Source organism: Prunus dulcis, chromosome 1, assembly GCF_902201215.1.
Source record: "Prunus dulcis chromosome 1, ALMONDv2, whole genome shotgun sequence".
Classification (NCBI taxonomy): Eukaryota; Viridiplantae; Streptophyta; class Magnoliopsida; order Rosales; family Rosaceae; genus Prunus; species Prunus dulcis.
In genome coordinates, this window is record NC_047650.1 from 693,900 (window position 1) to 717,298 (window position 23,399).

Here is a 23,399-nt window from a genome sequence, read left to right on the forward strand (position 1 = left end):
GTAGAGTTTGTTATAACTTCTTAGAAAGTGAATACACAAACAATGCACTCTTATCTTAGCATTACATTGAGGTAGAAAACTATGAATTGCATGTTTACATATCAGTAATGGGTATAGGAAGAAAAAGAATGATTTCTAGTCATGATTTTCTCTGCCTTTACTTGCAATTATGAATGAAAAAATACATGGGTCCCACCTCAAAATTCGTAATCACATCCGCTCAAAACTAGGAATCAAATCAACTATGGAGGGTTAGTTGATCCGATTCTCATTCATTTTTTTCTTTCTACCTTCCAAAAATGCCCTTACCATTTTAAGATAATTACAAAACACCCTAACCCTAGAAAAATAAAAACTCACGCCACTTTAATATTATCTAATCTTAGGTTATTATTAGTTTATTTCGTTCAAATATTATTTGAAATTGGTTAGTTTAGCACCATAATCTGGAGGAACATGGACATAAAACGAAAACTGTTGACACTTGTTATGTTATTCCATCCCATGAAATGAAGAAACCAAACTTTGAAGCCTCTTTTTGTTTTAAACAAATTTAATGGCTGTTTATTAATCACCGTTAAAAAGAGCAAAATTTTTCCATTTTCACCTTGGTTGCTAGCCTCTACTTGTCTTGTTATGCTTCTTATCATTGTGTCATATTTGTTTTTTTTTTCTTCCTAATATATTCCTTATATTATTATATAATAATTTTTTTCATCACTCGATATATAGTATCTTATATTATTCAATTAATTTTTTTACACGTTATTTAGGTGAAAAATTATATATTTATATGTGTAGGGTATTTTAGTAATCAAATTAATTTAGATTATGATTCATGAGAATTAGTAAACAATAACAATAGAAATCAACTCCATTCTTGTGCTGATTCTATATGATTAGTAAACAACTTAATTGGAATGATTCTTCCCATACCGATTCATTATTTTCCTAATTCCTTATTTCCTCAATTCCTGATAAACGGCTCCTAAGGTTGTAATTTGATTATATTCTAGTTTTTTTTTTTTTTGTTTGTTTGTTTGTTTACCTTCTTCTTAGTTAATTTTTCTTTATGAACATTCCGATAAATAAAAAATTCAAATTTTGACAAGATAAGATTTCATCTCATATCAACCATTGAACCAAGTAAAGTACATTTAATCTCATCTGTCAAATGTTTATCTTTTATATCACACCAATCATTGGATCAAATTGTCTTATCTCAATCTCATATATTTATTATATCTTTAAATACAAAATTTGAAGAACAACAACAAACTAGAAAAATACTTGATTAAACACATACATAAACTGATTACCAAACATGAAAGAATGTTATTACATATTATCTATGACGGCTTGGGACGATGGGCACAATCGAAAAACTGGATGCCAGATTTGTCATAATGTCATTTTATGCATCTTTGAACCATGCCTTTATAGCCGAAGTTGCAAATGTGGAAGTGTATACCATTTCACTCACAACCTCACGATCTTTTTTATGCTCAGAACTTTGTATTGTAATACAACATGGCTTTAGCAAGAACAAGAGGTAGTGGAACGTTTGAGGCCAGCTTTCAGGCCCATTTTGATATATTAGATTTCATGGTTGAAGAGCCTCTTTTCAGGCCCATTATTTGTTGATTTCTAAAGCGTATTGGAAAAGCCCAACAACGTCGTCACTCCAAATTTTGGGGCAGAATTTCATCGAAGCATTATTGCCTTTCGAAATTCACCAGTCTTCTTCTCTTCAACAACAATATTACCCACCTCTATGTCTCTGCGTTACCTCTTCGCCGGAGTAACCCACACCGCTGTCAACCATACTCACCTCATGCTCAAGCCCTATATTGGCTTCTGTGCACTATTAAATCACAATGCTTTGATCCCCATTTCTTCTTCTTCTTCTTCTTCAGCGTTTGTATTTCTCCATGGCTCTCCTTCTTTTTCTTCTGCAAACCCAATTTCAGGTTCACAAAGTTGTACAACATCACCCCCATGTGGTGGCACTTGCATTTACATGGGTGCCCACGAGGATGATTGGATCATCAGACTCGCCAAGTTTGCAGTAGAGCAGCACAATTTCAAAGAGGTCTTTTTCCTTTTCCTGTTTTAAATTCTCCATCTTTACGCCAATTTTCTGTCTTTTGTTCCAAACCCAGTTCATAAAATATCATAAACTCCGGCAAATTAAATTTTATACGAAATCCGTTTTGGTTTCTTTATAGGGTGTGTACCTTTTGTGGAGAAGATTGTATCCAATGCATCTTTATGGGATGTTGGGAACGTTTCAGTGAAAAGTTACTCTTTTGTACTAAATGTGAATTCTGGTGTATGTTTGTTAATTTTGTCAATCTCATTTCCTTTATTCTGCTAGCATTCTATGGTTTTAATTTAAGGTAGGTTTAAACATTATGTGTGTTTGGCCCCAAAGATGTAGTTATTGAGATTCTTATTGGTTTCTCTCTCTTTCTTCTGGCACTTCTACTTAATTTTGTTTATAATGTCAATGTATCTTTTTTGTGTTTGTGTAGAGTAAGAATCTTCAATATGTGAGGGTGATGGGGGCAAGCCACACTATGGTTTCTAGCATATTGTACCATATTACACTGGAGACAGTTGATGCTACTAAGCCTAAGATTTACCATGCAGTTGTTTGGTTACAAATATTAAAGAACTTCATGGAGTTGCTTGCATGGAAGCCCGTTAATGACCGCTTGTCGGTTCTTGGTGTTAAGTCCGGTGAGTACTGTCCAAAGATTTCGTTCCACATATTTTACCTTATATTTCAAGTTTGTGACTTTTTTTCACTTGATTTAGGATTCTTGTGCTTTGCTCAATTTGCCAAACACTGCATCTGCATGTTTCCTGAGAAATTGTTGGAAAAGAAACCAATCCAAGTTGTTAATTACTATAAATGTTTTACCTCCAAATCTAAAGTGCACAGGACAAATGCAAGGGCCCCCTCGCACCTTTCCCTTCTTCATTTACTTAAGCTGAACTTTTGAAGGCATTCATTTTCAAGATGTTCCTTTGGTATTCTGTCTGAAGTAAAGAGAGAAGAGATGAAAAGAAATGAACACATGATGTTTTGCTTCATGAAGGCAACCAATTGAACTAGCCATCCAGAGAGGCAAGTATTGCATGCCCTAGGAATCTACAGTATCAGCCCAATGCTAGGCATCACACAGGCCTAGTCAACATAGCTAGCATGTAAGATCACCCTAAGCATAAGAGCTGACATGCTTTTCCGCTAGTCTTTGCTTATTCCGAGGTTGTCGAGGGGAACTTAGATACTGAACATTTATGACACTACTGATTGATAGTTTAACCACCCATAGAGAGACTTATGTAATTCTACATCTTGGGTAGGAGAAAAACTTGTCATCCGTTAGTTACTACCATGCTGCCCCTTGAAAGTTTATCTGATCTAGGATTTTTACAGCTTCAATTTTTTAAACTTCTGCTTACTAATGCAATGTAGGGATCCATGGAACAACCAACAACCATGACCCTGTACTCGTGTCTTCACATAGGTAAACTTGTTTAAAAGTCGTCACTTTCAAGCCAATTTGTTTTTCTTTATTAAAACTATCCAGTCAGTTTATCAATCATACTACCCCCACAATCACTTTAGCCACTCAAACCATATAATATATAGGACTACAACAACCTTAAAGTAAATCCCTGAGTCATGCCAGGTTCTATTTGGAAACTTGATATTCTAAAACAGCTTAATAGTGGTTGATTTTGCCTCTAGTTTAGAAAATCCTATCCATTGTTTGTTAAGTTTTAAATCGACGTTTATGCTTTTGTCATTCTTGAGCTGTACTTTTCTCTGGCTTTTGTAGTTCTCAGTGTAGATAGCTTTAGTAGTGTCTTCATAAAGGAATAGTGTTATTTATCCCGCTTGTATGTATTTTCACAGCATTTCTGTGGATGTGAAACATAGAACAGTTATTATAGTGGCAGCAATGAATATTTGAATAATTATTCTGTAGGTTATTTTAGTGGCAGCATTAAATGTTACTAGTATCACCCTTGAGGTATAAACGCATTACATGCATCCATTTGTAAATACTTGTATAAAGGATTTTATAGATGACATGTCTATGAGTAATGCTAGAGGGGTTAGAATTTTTATCCACATCAATTGATCAAATGCTCGGGCAGTTGATGTGTTAATTAACAATTGGACTTAGTAGCGACGTACTAAGTACATATGAACTGCCACATCAAGTGGTTAGATAATTGGGTCTCTGTAGTATTTTTCTTTGTTTATTGTCTAATTACTTGTTTGAGCCAGTCAGTGAAAGTGGCGAACTTCATACTTGAAAGTATCAACACATCTGTTAATGGATATTGGCTGTTCGCGGATGCCTTCTCTGACAGATGTGTGACTGAATAAGAAAAATGGAACAGCTGAAATTTTTTTACATTGTTGTATAGTTTGTAGTTAATTACGGTAGTGAAAGAGTTTCATTCTCTGAATGCCTCAAAAGTACATTTGATGAGTGTAGCATTGTCTATGTACCTCCAGAGGACAGATTTTCATGCATACCCTGAGAAGCAAAGAGACATTAACCTGACAGTACATGCCTTGAAACTCCATGGGTAATAAAAGTAATAAATTTGAAAAGCTTAGTGATGCAGAGTAATTGCTGTCTTTGACTTATAATCTGTATTACAAGTTGAGAGTGTTGGTCATGCAATAGGCAATTGAATTCTTTGGTATTTATGCCCCAATTTCAAAGTTTTTCACTTGCCTGCTTATATATGTTTTCTTTATGTAATTTGGTTTCGGTTTCACAGGGACTGTTTTGGATGTCTTATTTGTTTTACGCAGGTGATTTGAAATTGCATGAAGCTGTTATGTTTTATATGAATAATGTACAGCGAGATCGTTTCCTGAACTGAATGTACAAAGCCTACCTATCTAACTTCCAAATTTGGATACGCCCGGCACATTGCATCAGTCATTCACTTACAGTTATGTGAGGCCTACTACTTTGTACGTTGAGCCGCACATGCTTGGATAAGTGTCCAATGCCACAAATAGTACTTGTTTTTGGTCGGAACAAATATTCCCCCTAACCTTCGACAAAAAAAAATATTCCTTCAAACCTTTGAAATTCACCTTTTCAACCTTGAACAATGTATAGTGAATAGTGAATTTTGGATCTGTTAATGATGTAATCTCCAGTAAAGTTTATTTTCCCTTTTCTATCTATTTATTAAGGGAAGAGAAGATAGAAGATGGAGCATATGTTCATCTCACTTGGTGAATCATCACCAGCTTGTTAATGATTTATTTTGTACATCTATGCAGGGTGATTTTCTGTTGAGTGTGGCCTGGATCTTTGTTTTTGGATTATTTTGCTGCTTGAAATATCTGAAATCTAAAACGTCAAATGAAAGCTCAACCAGTCAATATAAAACGTTACTTCCAAGAGCTGAAGTTATAGAAGGAAAGGAACAATGTTTATATGCATGTCAATAAAGGCAAGGGATGCCATTCAAAATTAATTTGAAGTTAATCTGACATTGCATACTTCCTAGTCCAGTCCCTTGCTATTTCAATGGCTTTCTGTTTGTCTGTTCGGAAGAGAAGGCAGCATGGATTGAGAGGGTCCATTGGATTTGGATCAGCAAGAAGTGAGCATATGGAGAGCAGCAGGCTCTCAATGGTCTGGACTGGGTTCCATTCATCTTCTTCCAAAATGTCTATGTAAATTGTCCCATCCTCACCAATGTTTGGATGATATACCTGCATAACACCAACATATGGCACATCTGTAAATGAATTGTTGGAAAAAGGACAAAGGCTACAAGAATTCCATTATTGACGCTTATAACGGCGACATGAAAGTTATGCAAGTGAATCATATGAGCAAGTATAATATTCCATGCAGAATGACAAGAAAGATTTTGGATGAAAATTTTCAGAACATCTAATGCGAGTTGCAACTAGTTTTAGTTTATAGAACTGGAATGGAAATGTTCTATTTCCACACCCTAGCATCATATATAACATATTAATCTTGTCCTACTTTGAATCTAGACAATTAAACAAGTTGATTCTTACCTAAATTCGTAATCCAGATTCAAAACCCGACTCGAGAACATGAACATTTCTCCTCATGTCATAACGCGTTCTAATCAAGACTATTCATCCAAAGGTATAGAAACATAATGATTGCCTAAACCCCTAAAACACCTAGACTTCTGTTGACTTGACTCAGAATGCAGTCTTTGTCATTGATCTTTAGAGTGATGCTTGTCGTTTAATCCGCCTTTTCCATTACTCTTAACACATGTTTTCACCTCAATCACATGCATATCGTCATCCGATTGCAAAATTATAATAGACAAGATGTATGTGTATACAGTAGATACATTACCTTTGTTAAAAATTTGATGGTGGGAGGTTTGGTAGGATAGTCTTGTGGTAAATCAATGGAGAGAAAAAAGACACCTCCTTCATAAGGAGAATATGAAGGCCCCATGATCACACCTTGCCATTTGAAGGGCTCATCTTCAATTACTGGTCCATAACTGCAGTGTGTTGGGAAGTCTACTTTTCTGAACCCCTCCCTTTTGTAAATCCAGTGCTCTGCAACTTTTCTGTCCTTCATGACAATTTATATTTTTGTTAGTTTGATCAAGCATCATAGCAAAAAAACATATGCAAACGCCAATGGTTCCCACCACAGTGGCTGTACCTTCCCCCTTCCCCATGACACCCCGTTCGAACCCCGTTGGACCCCAATGTAACCCAAAAACAAAAATGCAAACCATAAGAGGAGAAGTTGAGTTGATCCAAAAAAAAAAGAAAAAAAAGAAAGGGAGATGAGAAACTACCTATCTGGCATGCTCTCTGTGTGCATGCAGCAGAAGTTTGATCAACAAAGCAAGATAGTGAGAATCTCAACAGTTAATTTAAGGCCAGCAAAGCTTCGATGGATAATAAGTTAATTTGTGCTTGGGAACCTCCTATATGTGGCTTTATTTATCTTATGATTTTGATTTTTCCATGTTCCTGGAAAAGAGTTAGTCTTTTCTTGGAGCTTGACTTCAACCGCGTCAAATTCAAGAAAAATCTTGTCTAAATGGAAAAGTGACTGACAAAAATCGCGTGAGGGAAATTCTTGCGCAGTTTCGCTCTTTGTTTACCAAAGGAAGAACATTGACCCAGTTTTTTGCCAGTTAATAGAACATGTCAGGTTGAAGGATGGTCACTCTTTTATGAGTTACTAGCTAATATCAAGTAACTCTTGATCTAATGGTATTTATCTTATCAAAAAAGGAGATTATAAGCAGGGTCGGTCTTGAGATTTTGAAGGCCATGTGCAAACCATGATCGGGTATTTATTATTTCAGTTTGTGATTGTGAAAGTAGATGGGATATTGAATGTTGGTGCTGACATCGAACAAGCCTTTAACACAAGCAGGTTTTGAAGTCGAGTCCTGAATAGAAGTTGAGGCATTACAAACCAACACAACTAGAAACGTTTTTGTGTCAACAATTTGCTCACTCTGTATATATATATAACATTTGTTATACATATAGAGTGTTGCTATTTCCACCCACTTGTCCTATTTTCTCATCCACTATGTAAATTTGAAAAATTAAAATCCTACTTTTCCACCCACCATTATTCATAAAATACCCTTTAATTATTAATTCGACCAAACACCATCAACTCCAAGTTAAAAACATAAAAATTTTAACCCCAAAAAAAAAAAAAAAACATTCTTCATCTTCTTCATGTGTTTTCAACATCACGACCTTACCCCTACCATATTAATATTCTCATCAACCCCTTAGCAGTACTGGTGGCTTCACGACCGCGACACCACCACCACAACAACATACAACCAACAAGACTACAATGGATTTTTACTTGAAGTGATGTTATATGGAATAAGGACTCGTATGTGGGTTAATCAGACTAAAAAATCTTTAAAATGGAATAAAATTAAAGGACAATTTGGCCTCTATTATCAACACCTACCAACCCTGACACAATATTAAAGGTGGAGTTGAGAATTTGATTTGAATTTTTTTTAAAAAAACTTTTCAAAGGATTGGGATGGGTAGATCAATGCTCGCTGAATTTGTTGATGTCAGGAAGATGGAAAGAATATGGAGAGTAAAAGAAAAAATTTATTTTCTTTTTAAAATTTGTTAAATTTGTTATAATTTATAAGTAATTCCCAATCGCAATTGGAAAAAAGAAAAAATGAAAATGAAAGACAACTTACAATTTCGCTATAGAGCAAGAGCAATAGAGGCAATAGTTGGAGTCAATAGTCAAAATCGGCTCCACATTTTAAAAAAGAATACAACGAATGTGGGATGTGGATGAGTGATTGGCGCCATTTTCCCAAATGCAGTGAAAATTTCGTCTAGCTTTTGACTTGGGAGTGAAAAGCTGTTTCAGACCAAAAAAAAAGAGTGAAAAGCCCTAGTTTGGAGAGAGGACTGGCCCTAGCCCAAGGTGACGTACTTAGGGCCCAAAGTATCGAAGACATAATTTGTTAAAAATGGTATAGCTAATTTGTTAAAAATGGTATAGCCGCGCGGCTATACTAATTTTTACACGTTGGCCCCTTTTAACTCAATAGTATAGCCGCGCGGCTATACTCGGGTATTTTTTATTTTATAAAAATTGTATAGCCGTGTTGCCTAATTGCTAGACGCGCCCCTTTTTTTTTCCTCTATAAACGTATAGCCGCGCGGCTGTACTCGAGTAATTTTTAAAACTTAGTAAGGCGATACTCTTTTTACACATAGGCAAACGGTAGGAGGCTTTTTTAAATAAATAGCATAGCCGCACGGCGATACTCGGGGTTTTTTTATTTATATTTATTTATTTATAAATAATAAAAATTCAAATTTATTAATTTTTTTTAAAATTAATCGTATAGTCGAGCTTCTATACTCTTTATATATATATATATATATATGGATCCTTTTTCAAGCCCCATTCAACGTTCCAAATTTGGCAACAGTACTATTCAAAAAGATATTTACATTAGACATCTTTCCATTTCATAATGCATAGTTGGAAAATCATGCATCATGCCTGTTTCAAAGTGCAAAACCTTCGTCACAGAACAGAAAAGTTGTAGAAATAAAATCAACAGCCACAGAAACTAAACTTCATAAGAAAAAGAACGGAAAATATACCACTGCATAAACAACATCTTCTAATAAAGAAAAAAAACCAAATTGAAGAAAGCACAAATCTGATAATCTAACCATTCACTGCAAAAATTTTGGAAAAGAAAAAAGATGAGTTACATGCCTATATACTGAATCAAAAAAAAAAAAAAAAAAAAAAAAAAAAAAAAAAAAAAAAAAAAAAACTCAATACTACATCAATTTAATCAGTGAAATCGTGGTTTCAGTATCACATATCATTTTTTGAAATGAAAGAAAAAAACAAGGAAGGTTATGAATCAGAAACCAGAAGAGCATCCCATATCATGTCCATGTCCAAAGAAGGCATTCTACTTAGCTGAACAGCATCCACATCTGCTGATACTAAATCCTGCTGGCTTTTCTTGCTTTCAATTACCACCTGATGATCAGATCCAACTTTGCTCTCCAATCCAAACTGCCACTCTTTTCTTGTTGGGTTTTGGCTGAAATTACTATTGATCATGAGATTTGAGTACTTGTGATCATCATGATCATCAGCTGAGTGCTTGTTTGGTGATGCTAATTGTGATGATTTGGACTCCATGATGGCCTTCTGATGTGCTTGTGATGAAGTAATTGCTTGTAACTTTGCTTCAAGCAGAGCAGCTGTGGTTCCTTTCAAAGCATTGGCCTTAAGTTGATGCTTCAAATCTGGGAAATTCAAATGCGCATGCTCGCCACGCAACATGTAGGCGGCTGTGTCATATGCCATGGCAGCCTCCTCAGCTGTGTCAAAAGTCCCCAACCAAACCCTTGTTCGGTTTCTTGGTAATCGAATCTCAGCCACCCATTTCCCCCAATGCCTTTGCCTAACTCCTCTAAATAGCTTCCCTGGTGTTGATGCTGCTGATGACAAATTGTTATGAGGCTGCTTGCGGTGTTGATTGATCTGCTGCTGCAATCTTGATGACCTTCCAGTGTGTTTCATTGGCTGCGTCTTCGTTGTGCTTAGCCAGTAATCATTGAAGCCTTTAGATGAATGGCTTGCTAAATTTTGGTTCAATTTAAGCCACTCAATCATGCCCGGTTGACGCTGAATTTGGTCGATTACTTGAGGAGTAGGAAATGAAGGGATTGATAAATAGGGGAACATACTAGGCTCATCACACCCTTTGGTCTTGCCAAGTGAGTCTACAACTTCAACTTGCGTGGACGACGAAGATGATGATAATGATGAGGGATCTAACAGATTTGGCTCCTGCAAAAACAAAGTTAAGTTTGGAAATTTTGACCTGTTTGATGAAAAGGAAGGTGGAGAAGTAGGTGGTTGATCAGAAACTTGAACTCTACTCAGCTGAGGAAATGTTTCCAAGAAATTTACAGGAACAAATGGACTTTTGGTCAATCCAGGCATGTTGTCAATCAAATTGGAACCAGAAGAAGAAAACTCCTCTGTTGAAGAACTACTAGACTCTGGTGACAGTGATGATTTTGATACACTGCCACACCACATGGCTGGATCACCAATCAAATTTGATCCATTATCACTTGCCATTCTTGAAAAATAAGATGGCAATTGCTTTGCTATGAAGGTTTCCAACTTGGGAAACTTACCATCCATACTAATAAAAACTTTGAGAGCAAACAGAACACACAAAGAAAAGAATGGCACAGAAATAATGGAAATCATGAATGCACTATGCTATATATATTTACCTCTGAAGGCTAAAGCTCTCCTCATCATGTGACAAGTATTTTGCTGCTTTATTAGAATATTAAAGGAACCTACTTTATGTCGATAAAGCAAAGCTATTGTCCGAGTCAGATCTCTTTCTCTCTCTCTCTGCTCAATTGACAAAAAGAATAAGCTCACCACCTTCCATTTCCTCTCCCAAGCAAATTCGTGCTTGCCGATATTCTTTCATGCCTCCTTGCAGCCAATCAGAACCTGACAGCTCAGGCCCTTCTTAGCTAACTTGCCATGTAGGGTTACATGTTATGCAGTGAATCTTCCCCAGTGATGGTGACTGCATGAAAATTTCAACCTTTTACTTTCATGGCTTTTTATATATCATGATCAGGGATTTTTGAAGTCATTGATCATGTGATTTTCTTTAACACCCACATGCCTCATTCCCCTTCTTTTTACTTTCCAATTGAGTTTTATATATAAAGTTTAGACCTTTAATACATATAACACAAAACTTCATTTTCTGATACATAAGCTAAGCTTGTTTTATACAAGTGTACATCTGCTAATAGTTGCTTCATCAGTCTTAATTTTAAGCCAACTGAGATGGCCAACCTTATGACTGGTCCTACATTGCAGGAAATTAGTGGAACGCTCATACAAATGTTGGTACCAGAGGCTGCATTTATCAATATTATCATCCAAATAATCATTAGCGTTGAACCGGCCTTAAACCTAATTTTATTTTAGGCCAGGATGTTGGATTAATTATTCTATAAGAATGAGTAAATGATGACTGTCTTTTCTGGATCTAACCATTAAACAAATAGTGATGAAAGCTATCAACACAGGTATACCTTGTTTGGCTTTTTCTTGGGGCATCATGAGCATATGTGTCTTTTGAAGAGGGTTTGGAGACACTCAAGCACCTCATCAGCTCAAGCAAATAAAGGTAAAAGCCATAGCTAGCAAGCACTGCCACTAATTTCTCTCCACCTCAAGTGGTGAGGCTGGCTTTGAAATGATTAAAATTTCCTTCATTTGTGTGGTGCTGTTAAGTTTGCAGCCATTTTAAGCTAACCATTTGGGTCAACGCCACTTGGAGGGAACCATTCCAAGTGAGGAAAATACAAATATATATTATACTATAGAGAAGGAAAAAGAGAGAATAAAGAATCTCAAAGGAACTCTCTTTATTTTTTCACTTTTTGTTTTGGCAAGTTTTGCAATATTATTCTAAGGCTAACTTGTTTGTCAATGTTATCTTACAAAACAAGCACATGGCTATGGCTGAGGCTAAGCTACCTATATTATGTTTTTTTTACATGCTTAGTTGAGGAGGATTAGTAGGCAGAGGGCACGAGGCCATGTTTTCAAATGTTAGCTTTTGCTTTCTGTTTCCTTGATCATATATATCTTTATTCCTTCCTGTGTTTTGGACCTCAAAACCTTGAAACAGAAGGAAATAAATAAATAATGCCCTCATTTCCAAACACACACACATCAGCAACAGCTTTTAGATTAAATTAGAGATGGAGAAGGAGCTTGATCAATGAGTGGATGACAAGTCATGAGTGGGGACTCGGTGCCTCTATCTATATAATATTGTTACTCTTGTGACAGGCCTTGCTTAATTTTCTTACAATCTTCCATCAGTTTCTCTGTCTTGAAGATAAGAATTTTGCAGCCTAGCAAAGCAAAATAGACACATTCATTGTGCCTGGTTGTCCAGTTTCTCTGTTTCTACCATTATCTATTTATAGTCACATTTCTCTTATGGTTTGTGGAGTAATGTTCACTTACGAAACTTATGTTATCAGACAAATACTTATCTCGCATAAATCTGAACCCCAAATTTAAAAAAGAACCAAACTAATTTGTGGTCCGGATACAGTAAGAGAACATTTCTCACGATTTCTGCAGCTATTTCATGTTGTCTGATGCATGTTATAGGAGCTTTCAGAGGTAAATTGATAATATAATAACAGCATATACAACTGGGGTACATTGCATATAAACAACAGATCTAGTCATTTGTAATTATCATTTAAATATTTTATTTTATTTTTGTAAACATATTGAATATTCTACATCTGTGGTCTGGTGTGTGTGTCTGCGAGCATTTAAGTATATGGGGGACAGAGAAATTTGTCCCTTGTCAACAGTTTATAACCTTAGCTCACAACAACAACAACAACTACCCTCAAAACTATAATTAGTTTAAAGTATCATGGCATCATGGATAACCAATTAATTAATCACTCATTTGGGCTCAATTAAGCTGACCCTCAAATCAGAAAGAAAGAAAAACGAACAGGTTCATTTCTGGTGCAACTACTTCAAGAATTTTACTATTGTATGTATATATGACTTCCCTTTTACTTTATTCTTCTCATCAAGCTTTTTTTTAAAAAGGGTTTTGATCAACCTTTTTGCAAGGAAGTTCATCCCTCCACGCCAACCCCCTTTAATTTCCCTCACTGCTGCTAATCCTACACAGAAGCACCATATATATAAAGTTAGATAAGATGAAAACATGACAAAAGATAGTGTAAAAGATGAAAACAACTGCATCAAAGTTGAATTCTTCTTGTTCAAATGATTCCATCTTTTGTTTTACATCACTTAGTCTTTCCATCCTTTCTAGCTCACAAGAAAGAATTTGTCTAGGAAGGGAATCGCAATTTTTTTTTTTTTCCTAAAGATTTATTAGTGTTGCCACATACTCACGTAATATCTGATAATTGAGACATAGTGGTACTTTTATTCTACAATGTTGGAAGATGTCTCAAGTTCGATTTTCCCTTCCAAAGAAATGATAATACTTAGTTCAATATAATTTGAGTACCAAATCATGTCATAAAGTACCAAATATTATGGATCCATCTTCTAAACCCAAATTAAGAGCCAAATTAAGACTTGATCATGGATGCATATACATGCATGAATTTAATAATCTTTGCGATATGTATAAAAATGAATACGTAGGCTTGGAAGTTGAACTAGAAAACCTTATCCTGCTGAAAACTAAGTTGTATTTTTTTTTTCCTTTAATCCCAAACTAAGTTGAACTTTGCTTATCTGTTCATGAGTAACATCATGACTTCCACCACCACCACCAATTCATCCAAATAAACTAATTTATTTTAATTAAAAAAAGTAGCATGGAGTGCGCTTTATCGTTTATTTTGACAAAGCATGATTACCAATGCCGTTGTGGTTATCAACTTATCATTAGTTAAATCATGGCTAACTAAGGTAGGCAGAGAAAAAATGTGGGCCATTGTAAATTTGTAATGTAATGTAAAGAGAAATCAAAGACATTGCTTAAAATTTTTAGTTATACTTTTCAATATGCTTTTTAATTAATATATAATTAAACCATCGACTCTTTCTCGTAACATGACCATGTCTAGGTAGTAGTAGTTTATCAATTTCAATTTTAAATTGCGAAATCAAATTGTCTGTTTGGTTATTGTCTCTAATATGCAATTTATCCATGAAAATTTAAAAAGATGTTCACAAAACGCCTCAAGGCTTACGCCTAGCTAGCTCAGGAGCACAAAAAATGTCTCGCTTTTCAAAACTTTAGTTTAAACTTCAGAACTGTTCTGAATTGCAGAATTAGCTTTATTTCCTTAAATTCATAATGGTTGAAATTGAAACTTATAAGAGACAAACGTGTCTAAACTGGCAAATAGCTGTACGGGTTTATTTGCGTGAAGTCATTGAGTTTTATTTGCAGAAATTGATTCCCCATTGACATGTTCAAGTCTTAGGATAAGCCTTTAGTTCACCAAATAACACAAAGGTCACCTTTGAATATATCATACAATACAATGGCACCAACTCCCATTACATAAAGTTTTAACACTTGGTTTATTTGATCCATTCTTTTTTTTGCTTGTAATTTTTGTTTGTCCAAACACTTGTGGGGTCGAGAAAATCAGTGTGACATATTCAGAGCAGAGTTTCTAAACGTGAGGGTGTTTAACTGGAAGGAGTCTTTTTTATTTTATAAAAAAAAGGATATTGGGGAAGGGGAGAATCGAACCTAGGACCTAGGATGCAAAGGTAAATGCTCTTATCCACTTAAGCTGCACTGGAACTTGTGTTTGTTCTGCAATGTAGTTTCACGGTCGAAGTTCCAACCATTCTTGAAAACCTTGTTCAAAGAAGACAATGAGGTACAACAGAACAATCGATCACATTCATGAGGTTTAAGAAATTTAACCATCACATTCATGAATCCCTTCTCTCTCTCTCTCTCCATCACATATTAGTGTTTCATGTGAGTTTGGGGTTTGTCTGCATGAAGATGTACCTCCACCTTCAGCAATTACCATGCCATGCAATGTGATGAAGCTTTCATTTGGGTGGTTTGGGAGCCCCTGGTTTTTTCCATGGTTGTTGGTGAAGACCCTTTTTTTTTTTTCCTACAACAGTCATCTCTGTCTCAACAACTTTACCCTATATCTATTTGCCACAGCTATCTCATATTCTCATTCTCATTCTCGCTAGAAGAACCTTGCCCTATATCTGGGTTCTGTAAGCAGTATGTTAAACTAGTAATAAAGGCATCTATTTACCACAGCTATCTCATATTCTCATTCTCATTCTTGCTAGAAGAACCTTGCCCTGTATCTGGGTTCTGTACGAAGTATGTTAAACTAGTAATAAAGGCATCTATTTGCCACAGCTATCTCAAATTCTCATTTTCATTCTTGCTAGAAGGACCTTGCCCTATATCTGAGTTCTGTATGCAGTAAGCTTGAACATAAAGATAATCTAGGACCACAGCATATGATACTAAATTTTATTGTACTAAGGTGTACATGTGGATGTGAAGCATGTGAATGTGTTCGTTTCGTTGCAATGGAAAACACAACAGAATCATCTAGTGCACATGGAGACAAATGAAACATCAAAGCATCCAAGCTTTAATGATCAGTGTCTCTGGGTAGTTTGATAGTTCTTAAAATGACTAGGTTGCTGTGCACATCTTTATTTTTCATTGTAAAGAATGCTAGATTCTTATCACAATAAGTAAAGAACGTAAGATAAAACAAAAATCTCCTTAAATAACTTCCACCAGAGTAAAGACTTTCTTCTCTTGCTTCAGAAGACTATTAAGACATTCCTGTTCTGCAAAGGACGTAATTAATTTTTCATTCATGTCGAAACACAGCCAACACAGGTTCTCCCCATGTTTGAAGTATCCAAAGAACATGCCATGCACTAATCTTGTAATTTCATTTCCCAAAAACATGGCATAGTAGTTTTGATGTCCTACATGTACAATTTTCAGTGATGGTTTGTGGTGGAATGTGCATCTAGGCATGCTTCTAAGTTGAACAAGAACCCGCAGTGAGGGTGTGCATCGCTTTTCCTATTTCCCTTTTAAAGGAAAAGAAGGCTTACTAACAGAAGTAGATCTCAATGGTCTTTGTACTACCCACTCAGAGCACGCCTACTAACACGGAAAGGCAAGAGATGACCTACAAGAAAGGTGATTGCCTCTTCTCCTTCCTTTATCTGATTGTAATATCATATTGTTTCCTTTCAGTCCTCTTACTCCTCCACAGAATATTAACCCACTCAAACATTTAGAGGATGATACATGCTCCATATATATGAATCCACATCAAAGCAGTATCCCTAGCTAATGAAACTCTTTCCTACAGTAACAGATTACAAATGCAAATAGCGTAGAGGACAGAAAAACAAACCACAGAAGTTGACAGTTTTAGCCAATGGTCAATCAATCCTTGAGCTAAGGACAAGGGACCATGCTCTAGAGACTAGAACACATACATGGGCACGACGCCACAAAATAAGCTTTTTGTTCTTGTCAAAAAACCTATGACCTCTTAGGTCCAACCACTTAAATCTACATCAAAGCACCACTGCCAAGGCTTATAATATCTAGCAATTAACAACTCACATCACAAATGATGTAAAAGATACATAATCTAAAACCTTGATTTGTAAAGTCGCAAACGGAATTAGAGATGTAATAAGTTATGAGTTTTCACAATCTGTAACAGAACCCAGCGTAATTGTGTTTAAAATCCTCCTATATCGAATTGTATCTGTGTTGGCCAACAAGCATCTCCACAGGTCCATGGTGATTCAATAAACTTCAAAGGTTGAGACTAAGCTAAAGCTCTTATAGAGGTACCTCAATATTGATTAAAGTTTATAAATTTTGCTTTATTATGTTACGAATTCAGTTCAGTTTTCTGAAATTCCAAATAATCAATCAATTCTAAATCATGATGCAATAATAAGAATTACAGAAATCAATGGTACATGAAATTGGCTCACTTCATACATTTCTAAGTTAAGTATACAACAAACTCACAATGACATATTTTCCAACATCAATTATTCAACACACCACAAATTTAAACAATGAAATCTCAACAGCTATTAATCAAGCCAAAGTTAAGACAACATCCCCAAATTAGACAATGCCATTCATTCTCTTATTTCGTACTATTTGCTTTTACCTCCGGAGGAATTCCCTCCCGGCGCTGCCCCCGCGGCCTTCTTCGCCTGCTTTTCTTGGAGCGCTTTCGCATCCCTGCCATTCATTTTTCAAGAAACAAAATATTTACAAATTGGGTTGTCTCAAAAGAAATCAAAATAAAAACCCAAAAAGAAATAGAAAAGAAAAAGATAAAAGATTGGAACTTGGACCTCTCTCGGCGCTGTTCTGGGGTCAAGCCATCGTCCTTGTTCTTACCCTTGCCGCCCCGAGCCTGAGCTCTTTCCCGATCTTTCTCTCTCTGGTTGCCGCGTGATCAAATCTCAGAATCAAAGAAAACACCCAATTTTGTTTTTGTTCGTACCAAAATTACTTCCAATAATAATAACGAAACAGAATTGAAGTGTTGAGAAACACGAGATTAAACAGAAATTCTGAAGCAGATTAAAAAAAAAAAGCCTAACATGATGTATGAAATCAACAATGGAAAGGATATGAGTCATGATGCGAAGCGCCAAAGTCAAGAGCCAAGAAGCGAAGAAGGGCAAGAGGCCGAGAGCAAGAGCAAGTCAATTGGGAAAGATATTTGGGTTCCAAGTAGAAAGGCTTTTGGTCTTTTTTTTGTTTTTTGTTTTTTGTTTTTTTCTGTTCAAAGTTGCAAGTTGTAGCCAAGTTAGGCTGGCGGCACCAATTCTTTACCCTAAATATGTGATGTACCCAATCAAACGGCTCACATGCGGTGTGAGGAGGCACACCACAGCCATCCTATGGAAGAGAAATGCTACCGCAGTGACAGCGTTTGACTATTGATACATGTAACATGTCTTGCGACATTACATGCATTACGCTTAAAAATGAATTTCTGTTTTTTTTTCCGCTGGTTAACACATGGGTATTGAAATGATTTAAATTCTTTTTTTTTTTTTGCGTGTACTAACATAAGGAATAAAAAAAATTAGGATTATGTTGCTTCCACGTTAAACTTCGTAATTGAATGCCCTCAAAATCGAAAATGGAATCAGCTAAAAAAATAGTTAATCTGATTTCAATTCCTTAATTTTCCTATTTAAATTTCTCAATTCATGACTTCTTCCATTCCTAAAATTAACATTCTACCTATACATTGAAGTTTGAATCATGTGAGCTAAACCCGAAACTCCTATCAATTCCAATGTGATTATAAGAGAATCACATCAATAAAACAAATTAAATAAATAAAAATGATCTGTCACAAGCGTGGTCAGCTAGTTGCAAAGAAACTTCGCCTTGAACATTGATTTGAATCCCCAAACTAATTTTGGCTCAAAGAAATCTGATTGAGTATATATATACTACTTTTTTTTTTTTTCTGGTGATTATATCTCAGATGTAATCAACAAATAGGTAGACAAAGTACTAAAAGGTTGAATATTATGACCATCACTTGCGAATTTTTATTGACACCCCCAAGAAGTGATGTGTTTTTTCATTATTACTCGGTCTATTTTTTCGTACATTTATTCTGGCAAACATACAAAAGACATTGGGTAAATTAATTATTTGTTTGGGTTTCATGGGCACTTGGGGCCTCCTTCCTTGGTCTTCCAGTTGTTGTAGCATGGACATTCTTCCTTGTGTCCATATGTGCCTGAAGGAACACATAGACACTTCTTGCAGCACATGTTGCAGAATTCAATACATGGGTTCTTGTGTGAAGTTGCTGAGCATCGATATGCACATGCCCCTCCGCATTCTGATTAAAACATCAAATACAACAACAACAAAATTATCAAAAATAAAAATCAAGGTATCAACAAGTATCAAGTTTTTTTTTTTTTTTTTTTTTTTCCCTTATTCAATTATTTAGTAAATTAGCTAAACTATAATAAATTTTATTGAGAAAAATTGGGATTATGTTTGAAATGAAAGTAAAAGTTTGAGAAATGAGTTACGTACGTTCAGCACGAAGTGATCCCTCACCGCCGGTCTGTAAAAAAATCGAACCACAAAGAAAACAGAAAATAAGGGAGATTATTCAAAGATATTCACAAAATAATAATTCTATAAATAACGGCCATTTTAGTTGTGAAAATCTCGTTCATGAGTACCTTCTGGATATCAAGATGAGGTTGGTTCTAGGATTTGAGTGTAAAATTATAAGAAAGCCATTGATTAGATTTAGCACTTAGTTTTTATTTGATGTAAACAGTTTTCAAAATCCCTAACTTTCATGCATAAGTGATTGTTTCCCAAATTCAGTAAAGAAACCTACTGGACGAACACTTCCACCAGCACGTCCCGGACTCTGAGCCTGCAGTAAAAATATATATGATGAGCAATTTTATTTTTCAAAGAACAAAGATAGACATACAGCTAGCTGATTGGTATGCTTGAGAGAGAGAGAGAGAGAGAGAGAGAGAGAGAGAGAGAGAGAGAGAGGTATTACCATGACATCAATGGTACAGATCAAGGCAAAGATGAGAAAGAAAGCAGTGGAAAAACATGAGAGCCTGGCCATGTTTAATTAATTGTAAATTTTCTACCTTCAATCTAGTTTCAGGGAGAATGGAACGTTGTTCAGGAATATGATGCATGTGAGCAAGGTCATCATATATATATATATATATGCATACATATACGTATATGGGAGGGCACATATATGTTTCTTTAACTATATGGTAATTTCTTCCTCTATATATATATATATATATATATATATTCCTTATAGATATATACATGCATATGTATATATAGGATACATGCATATATATAGGAGGTGTGTTTACACTGGATATATATTTCTTTAACTAGATATTTGCAAAATTAAAAACCATACTAAATTGGAGCCAAAGATATGGTAATTTCTTCCTATATATTTAGGATTAGATATGTTCAATGAGATAAAAATTAAAAACCATGCTCAATTGGAGCCAAATCACTACTACAAAAAGTGAAAAAGACGACCAGAAAACAACGACGGTCTAAGTGAAAACCGTCGTGGTTTCTAAAAAGACGACGGTTCTAAAAACACCGTCATGTAATACCACCTTAGACAACTAAAAATGGAGATTCAAATGGCTGTTCAAAAACAACGACGTACCTAATTAAACAACCGACGCCTATTTGAAACAGATTTCCGCAGAGTAAAATCAAAGCCAACAAAGAACGGCAGAAGTTATGAATCGACCGACGGAGAAAGTAAAGACGACGATTTCAATAAAAGCCGCCGATTTTACTCATAAAATAACACGACGAGGTTTTCGTATAAGACGCCGTATAATTACAAAAAAATCAACGGCTTTAAAATACAAAATATCGCCGTATTAAATTAATGTACAACGACGGAAAATATAAATATATCGACGTCATTCTCGTATAGTTCTACGACGTTATCTTTAAATCGTACTATAAAATTTAACGTCATATTTATTCATTTTATACGTCGTACCTTTAATTTAAACCGTCGTCTTAATAAGAATTTTTGTTAACAATTTTTTTCTTTGATTTTCTTATCCTACGCCGGTAGATCTACTTAATGACAAGAATTGAAATAACCACGACGGTTTATATAGAAAACCCCCGACATAACCAGATTTTTCTGAGATCCCAAGGGTTACGAAATCTTACCAGATGGAACTCTGTTCCACATCATAATCTTAACAGATGACACAGATTTGCAATCAGAGAGACAATTTTTTTGGAAGTTGATGATGTGTGTGCATTTGTGTATCTACAAATATTATACCTAACGTCGTTGCAAATTTGCAATCAGAGAGATAATTTTCAACGACGGTTATATTATACCTAACGACGTTTAAAAAACAAATCAACGTCGCTCAACAAATATATTACGTCGTTTTAGTCTTACTTAAGACGACGAAAAACGTCAACAGTAATTCAAAAACAGTCGTTGTTTTTATACTCTTATTTTTTTTAAATCTGTCATCCAAAAAAAAAAATTTACATATTCCAGAACATTAATTTCCTTCATTTTAAATTTCTTTGATTTTCAGATTTCTTCATTCCAACACATCTGATCTTCAGATTTCCCTGAGAAGCGAACTTTCCTTCGACAGCGAGTGGAGGCCAGGCTTGCATCTCTTTTGATGGAAAGCAAGGAGTATTCAAAAGCACTAAGTGTCCTATCAGGCTTGATCAAGGAAGTGAGAAGGCTAGTTGACAAGCTTCTTCTTGTGGACATAGATTTGATGCGAGTAAGCTCAATTTCTTTTTGAGAAAGACATCCAAATTATTGTCTTTGAGATGTGAGAGACAGTGTCTCTGAGAGAGGAAGAACTTGGAACCCTAAATGTAAACCGAAAATGAATGAAAGCGACAAATTTATAGAATAAATTTTAAAAACCAACGGCGGTCCTTACAAAAAAACCGCCGTTTAAATTGTAAAATCAACGTCGGTATGACCGACGTATATTACATAAATCCACGTCGGTAAATTAATAAAAAAGACGTGTTAAATAATCTACCATGACGCGAGTTATTACTTATGTACTTTAATTTTTGAGTTTACTACGATGGTACCTACAACCCTACTGTCGTATTTATTTACCACGTCCGAAGTTAAATGTACCGTCATATTTTGTAATTTATACGTCGTATTTATATGTAACCGCCGTAATTTAAAAATTAAAATCCACGTCGGTTATATTAAACCTAACGACGTTAAATGAAAAGATTCCACGTCGTACAACAAATATTGCGTCGTGTTAGTTAAAAACGACGTAGTTATATGTAACCGCCGTATTATTTTTTTTGAAATGGTTTTATATGTAAGCAACTTTTCGTCTACCTGACTTACACATGCACTGTTTCCAAACCCGATTAAAAATTTCAATCTCCCAGAGAAAACTTTTTGTCTTTTTTCCTTGTCAGAGCACTGTCAGAGTATCTCATCGCCTTCCTCTCGTCTTCTTCGTCGTCTCTGAACTTAAACATCGTCTTCCTCTTGCTTTCATTGCACGCAAAAGGTAAGCTTTCATTTTCACTATTTTGGTTACTGTTTTGCATGCTCATACGTTTTTTGTTTGAAAAATCTTTTTACCTTTTTTTCTGGCCAAAATCATTTTACTTCTTTCCAAGTTTGATAAAATATACAGACAAAAAGGGAAAGTTTCCAACTTTGAAGACAACTACCTCAACTAAATAAGACGACGGTAGCTTCTTATTTACGTGGTTAAATATGTAGACCACGACGGTTCGTCAGTCGTTCTAGCGCCGTCTGAAAATTGACAAAGTTGTTTTTAAAATTATAGTCTTTTTTTTTTATTTGCTTGTTTAATTGCAGGTTTGATTTCTCTGAACAATGGTTTTTGTTTTTCCCTAATTTGATAAAATATAAAGAAAAAGAAAGTAGGGTTGGTATCTAATATAGACGACAATATATCTTATTGTTTTACGTCGTGTGAATGTTAATACCACGACGTGGTATTTTAGGGTTTTGGATCTGCAATCAAACATTCACAGAGAAAGAAAGAAGGTTTTTGGATCCTTATATAGACGACGGTATATTACTATTGACGTCGTGTGAACATAAATACCACGACGTTATATAAATAATGGTTTTAAACATTTATTACGTCTGAGATTATTTCATTGCGTCGCTTAAAATCATATCATACGTCGTATTTTATTAATAACCGTCGTTTGTGTTCTTAATCTTTTCCTGAAATATTTTCACTTGCGGTTTTGTCTGTTAAAATGGTTTCTCAACACCAAAGTAAGGATTCTGGCTCCAAGAAAAATGGAGGTAAGGAGCTTGGAATTGTAGCTCCTCAAGAGAAGTCTTCGAAGAAGATGAAGTTTGCTTCATCATCTGCTGAGACAGAACCAACCAACCAGACAACAATCTCTGATGATTCAAAGTCTGGTCGAGGTATGAGCACAATGCCTCGTGTTGTGAAGAGAAAACTTCAGAAACTGAGGCCAATTGTTGAGTACAATAAAAGGGGGGAAGGAATTGGCCAAGCACATAGTGAGATGCAGTCCTACATTGGTGTGTTGGCACGCTCCAGAGTTCCACTTGTGGACATGAAATGGTCTCAAATCCCCAAGGATATAAAGGAGCAGATTTGGGA

The 23,399-nt window shown here is 35.3% G+C and overlaps 5 protein-coding genes across 8 annotated transcripts; 1 reads left to right on the top strand and 4 right to left on the bottom strand.

The window, feature by feature from the left end:
• Positions 1–1,673: 1,673 nt before the first annotated feature.
• Positions 1,674–5,438, top strand: LOC117614140 (cysteine proteinase inhibitor-like). Of its 4 annotated transcripts, none has more exons than XM_034342839.1 (3): positions 1,674–2,092; positions 2,535–2,742; positions 4,847–5,324. In XM_034342839.1, exons 1-3 carry the CDS (start codon positions 1,775–1,777, stop codon positions 4,915–4,917), a joined length of 597 nt encoding a protein of 198 aa, XP_034198730.1. In that variant the 5' UTR covers positions 1,674–1,774; the 3' UTR covers positions 4,918–5,324. The 4 variants fall into 4 exon arrangements, with proteins under 4 accessions (XP_034198730.1, XP_034198733.1, XP_034198731.1 ...); XM_034342842.1 differs by lacking the exon at positions 4,847–5,324 and adding an exon at positions 5,330–5,438 and having other exon boundaries at positions 1,740–2,092; XM_034342840.1 differs by having other exon boundaries at positions 1,740–2,092; positions 4,813–5,324.
• A 70-nt stretch (positions 5,439–5,508) lies between these two features.
• On the bottom strand, positions 5,509–7,004 carry LOC117614141 (ubiquitin-conjugating enzyme E2-17 kDa-like). Its single transcript, XM_034342843.1, has 3 exons — positions 6,862–7,004; positions 6,402–6,624; positions 5,509–5,767 (listed from the first exon to the last, which is right to left on the bottom strand). The coding sequence occupies exons 1-3, from the start codon at positions 6,885–6,887 to the stop codon at positions 5,534–5,536; spliced, it is 483 nt and encodes a 160-aa protein (XP_034198734.1). The 5' UTR covers positions 6,888–7,004; the 3' UTR covers positions 5,509–5,533.
• A 2,384-nt stretch (positions 7,005–9,388) lies between these two features.
• On the bottom strand, positions 9,389–10,822 carry LOC117614444 (ethylene-responsive transcription factor ERF062). The gene has a single exon (XM_034343260.1). It carries the CDS (start codon positions 10,767–10,769, stop codon positions 9,459–9,461), a length of 1,311 nt encoding a protein of 436 aa, XP_034199151.1. The 5' UTR covers positions 10,770–10,822; the 3' UTR covers positions 9,389–9,458.
• Positions 10,823–17,144: 6,322 nt separating this feature from the next.
• On the bottom strand, positions 17,145–17,989 carry LOC117614334 (small EDRK-rich factor 2-like). Its single transcript, XM_034343117.1, has 3 exons — positions 17,825–17,989; positions 17,541–17,640; positions 17,145–17,424 (listed from the first exon to the last, which is right to left on the bottom strand). The coding sequence occupies exons 1-3, from the start codon at positions 17,829–17,831 to the stop codon at positions 17,337–17,339; spliced, it is 195 nt and encodes a 64-aa protein (XP_034199008.1). The 5' UTR covers positions 17,832–17,989; the 3' UTR covers positions 17,145–17,336.
• Positions 17,990–18,770: 781 nt separating this feature from the next.
• LOC117615840 (gibberellin-regulated protein 12-like) lies at positions 18,771–19,901 on the bottom strand. Its single transcript, XM_034345005.1, has 4 exons — positions 19,754–19,901; positions 19,580–19,618; positions 19,264–19,294; positions 18,771–19,060 (listed from the first exon to the last, which is right to left on the bottom strand). Exons 1-4 carry the CDS (start codon positions 19,823–19,825, stop codon positions 18,879–18,881), a joined length of 324 nt encoding a protein of 107 aa, XP_034200896.1. The 5' UTR covers positions 19,826–19,901; the 3' UTR covers positions 18,771–18,878.
• Positions 19,902–23,399: the final 3,498 nt, after the last annotated feature.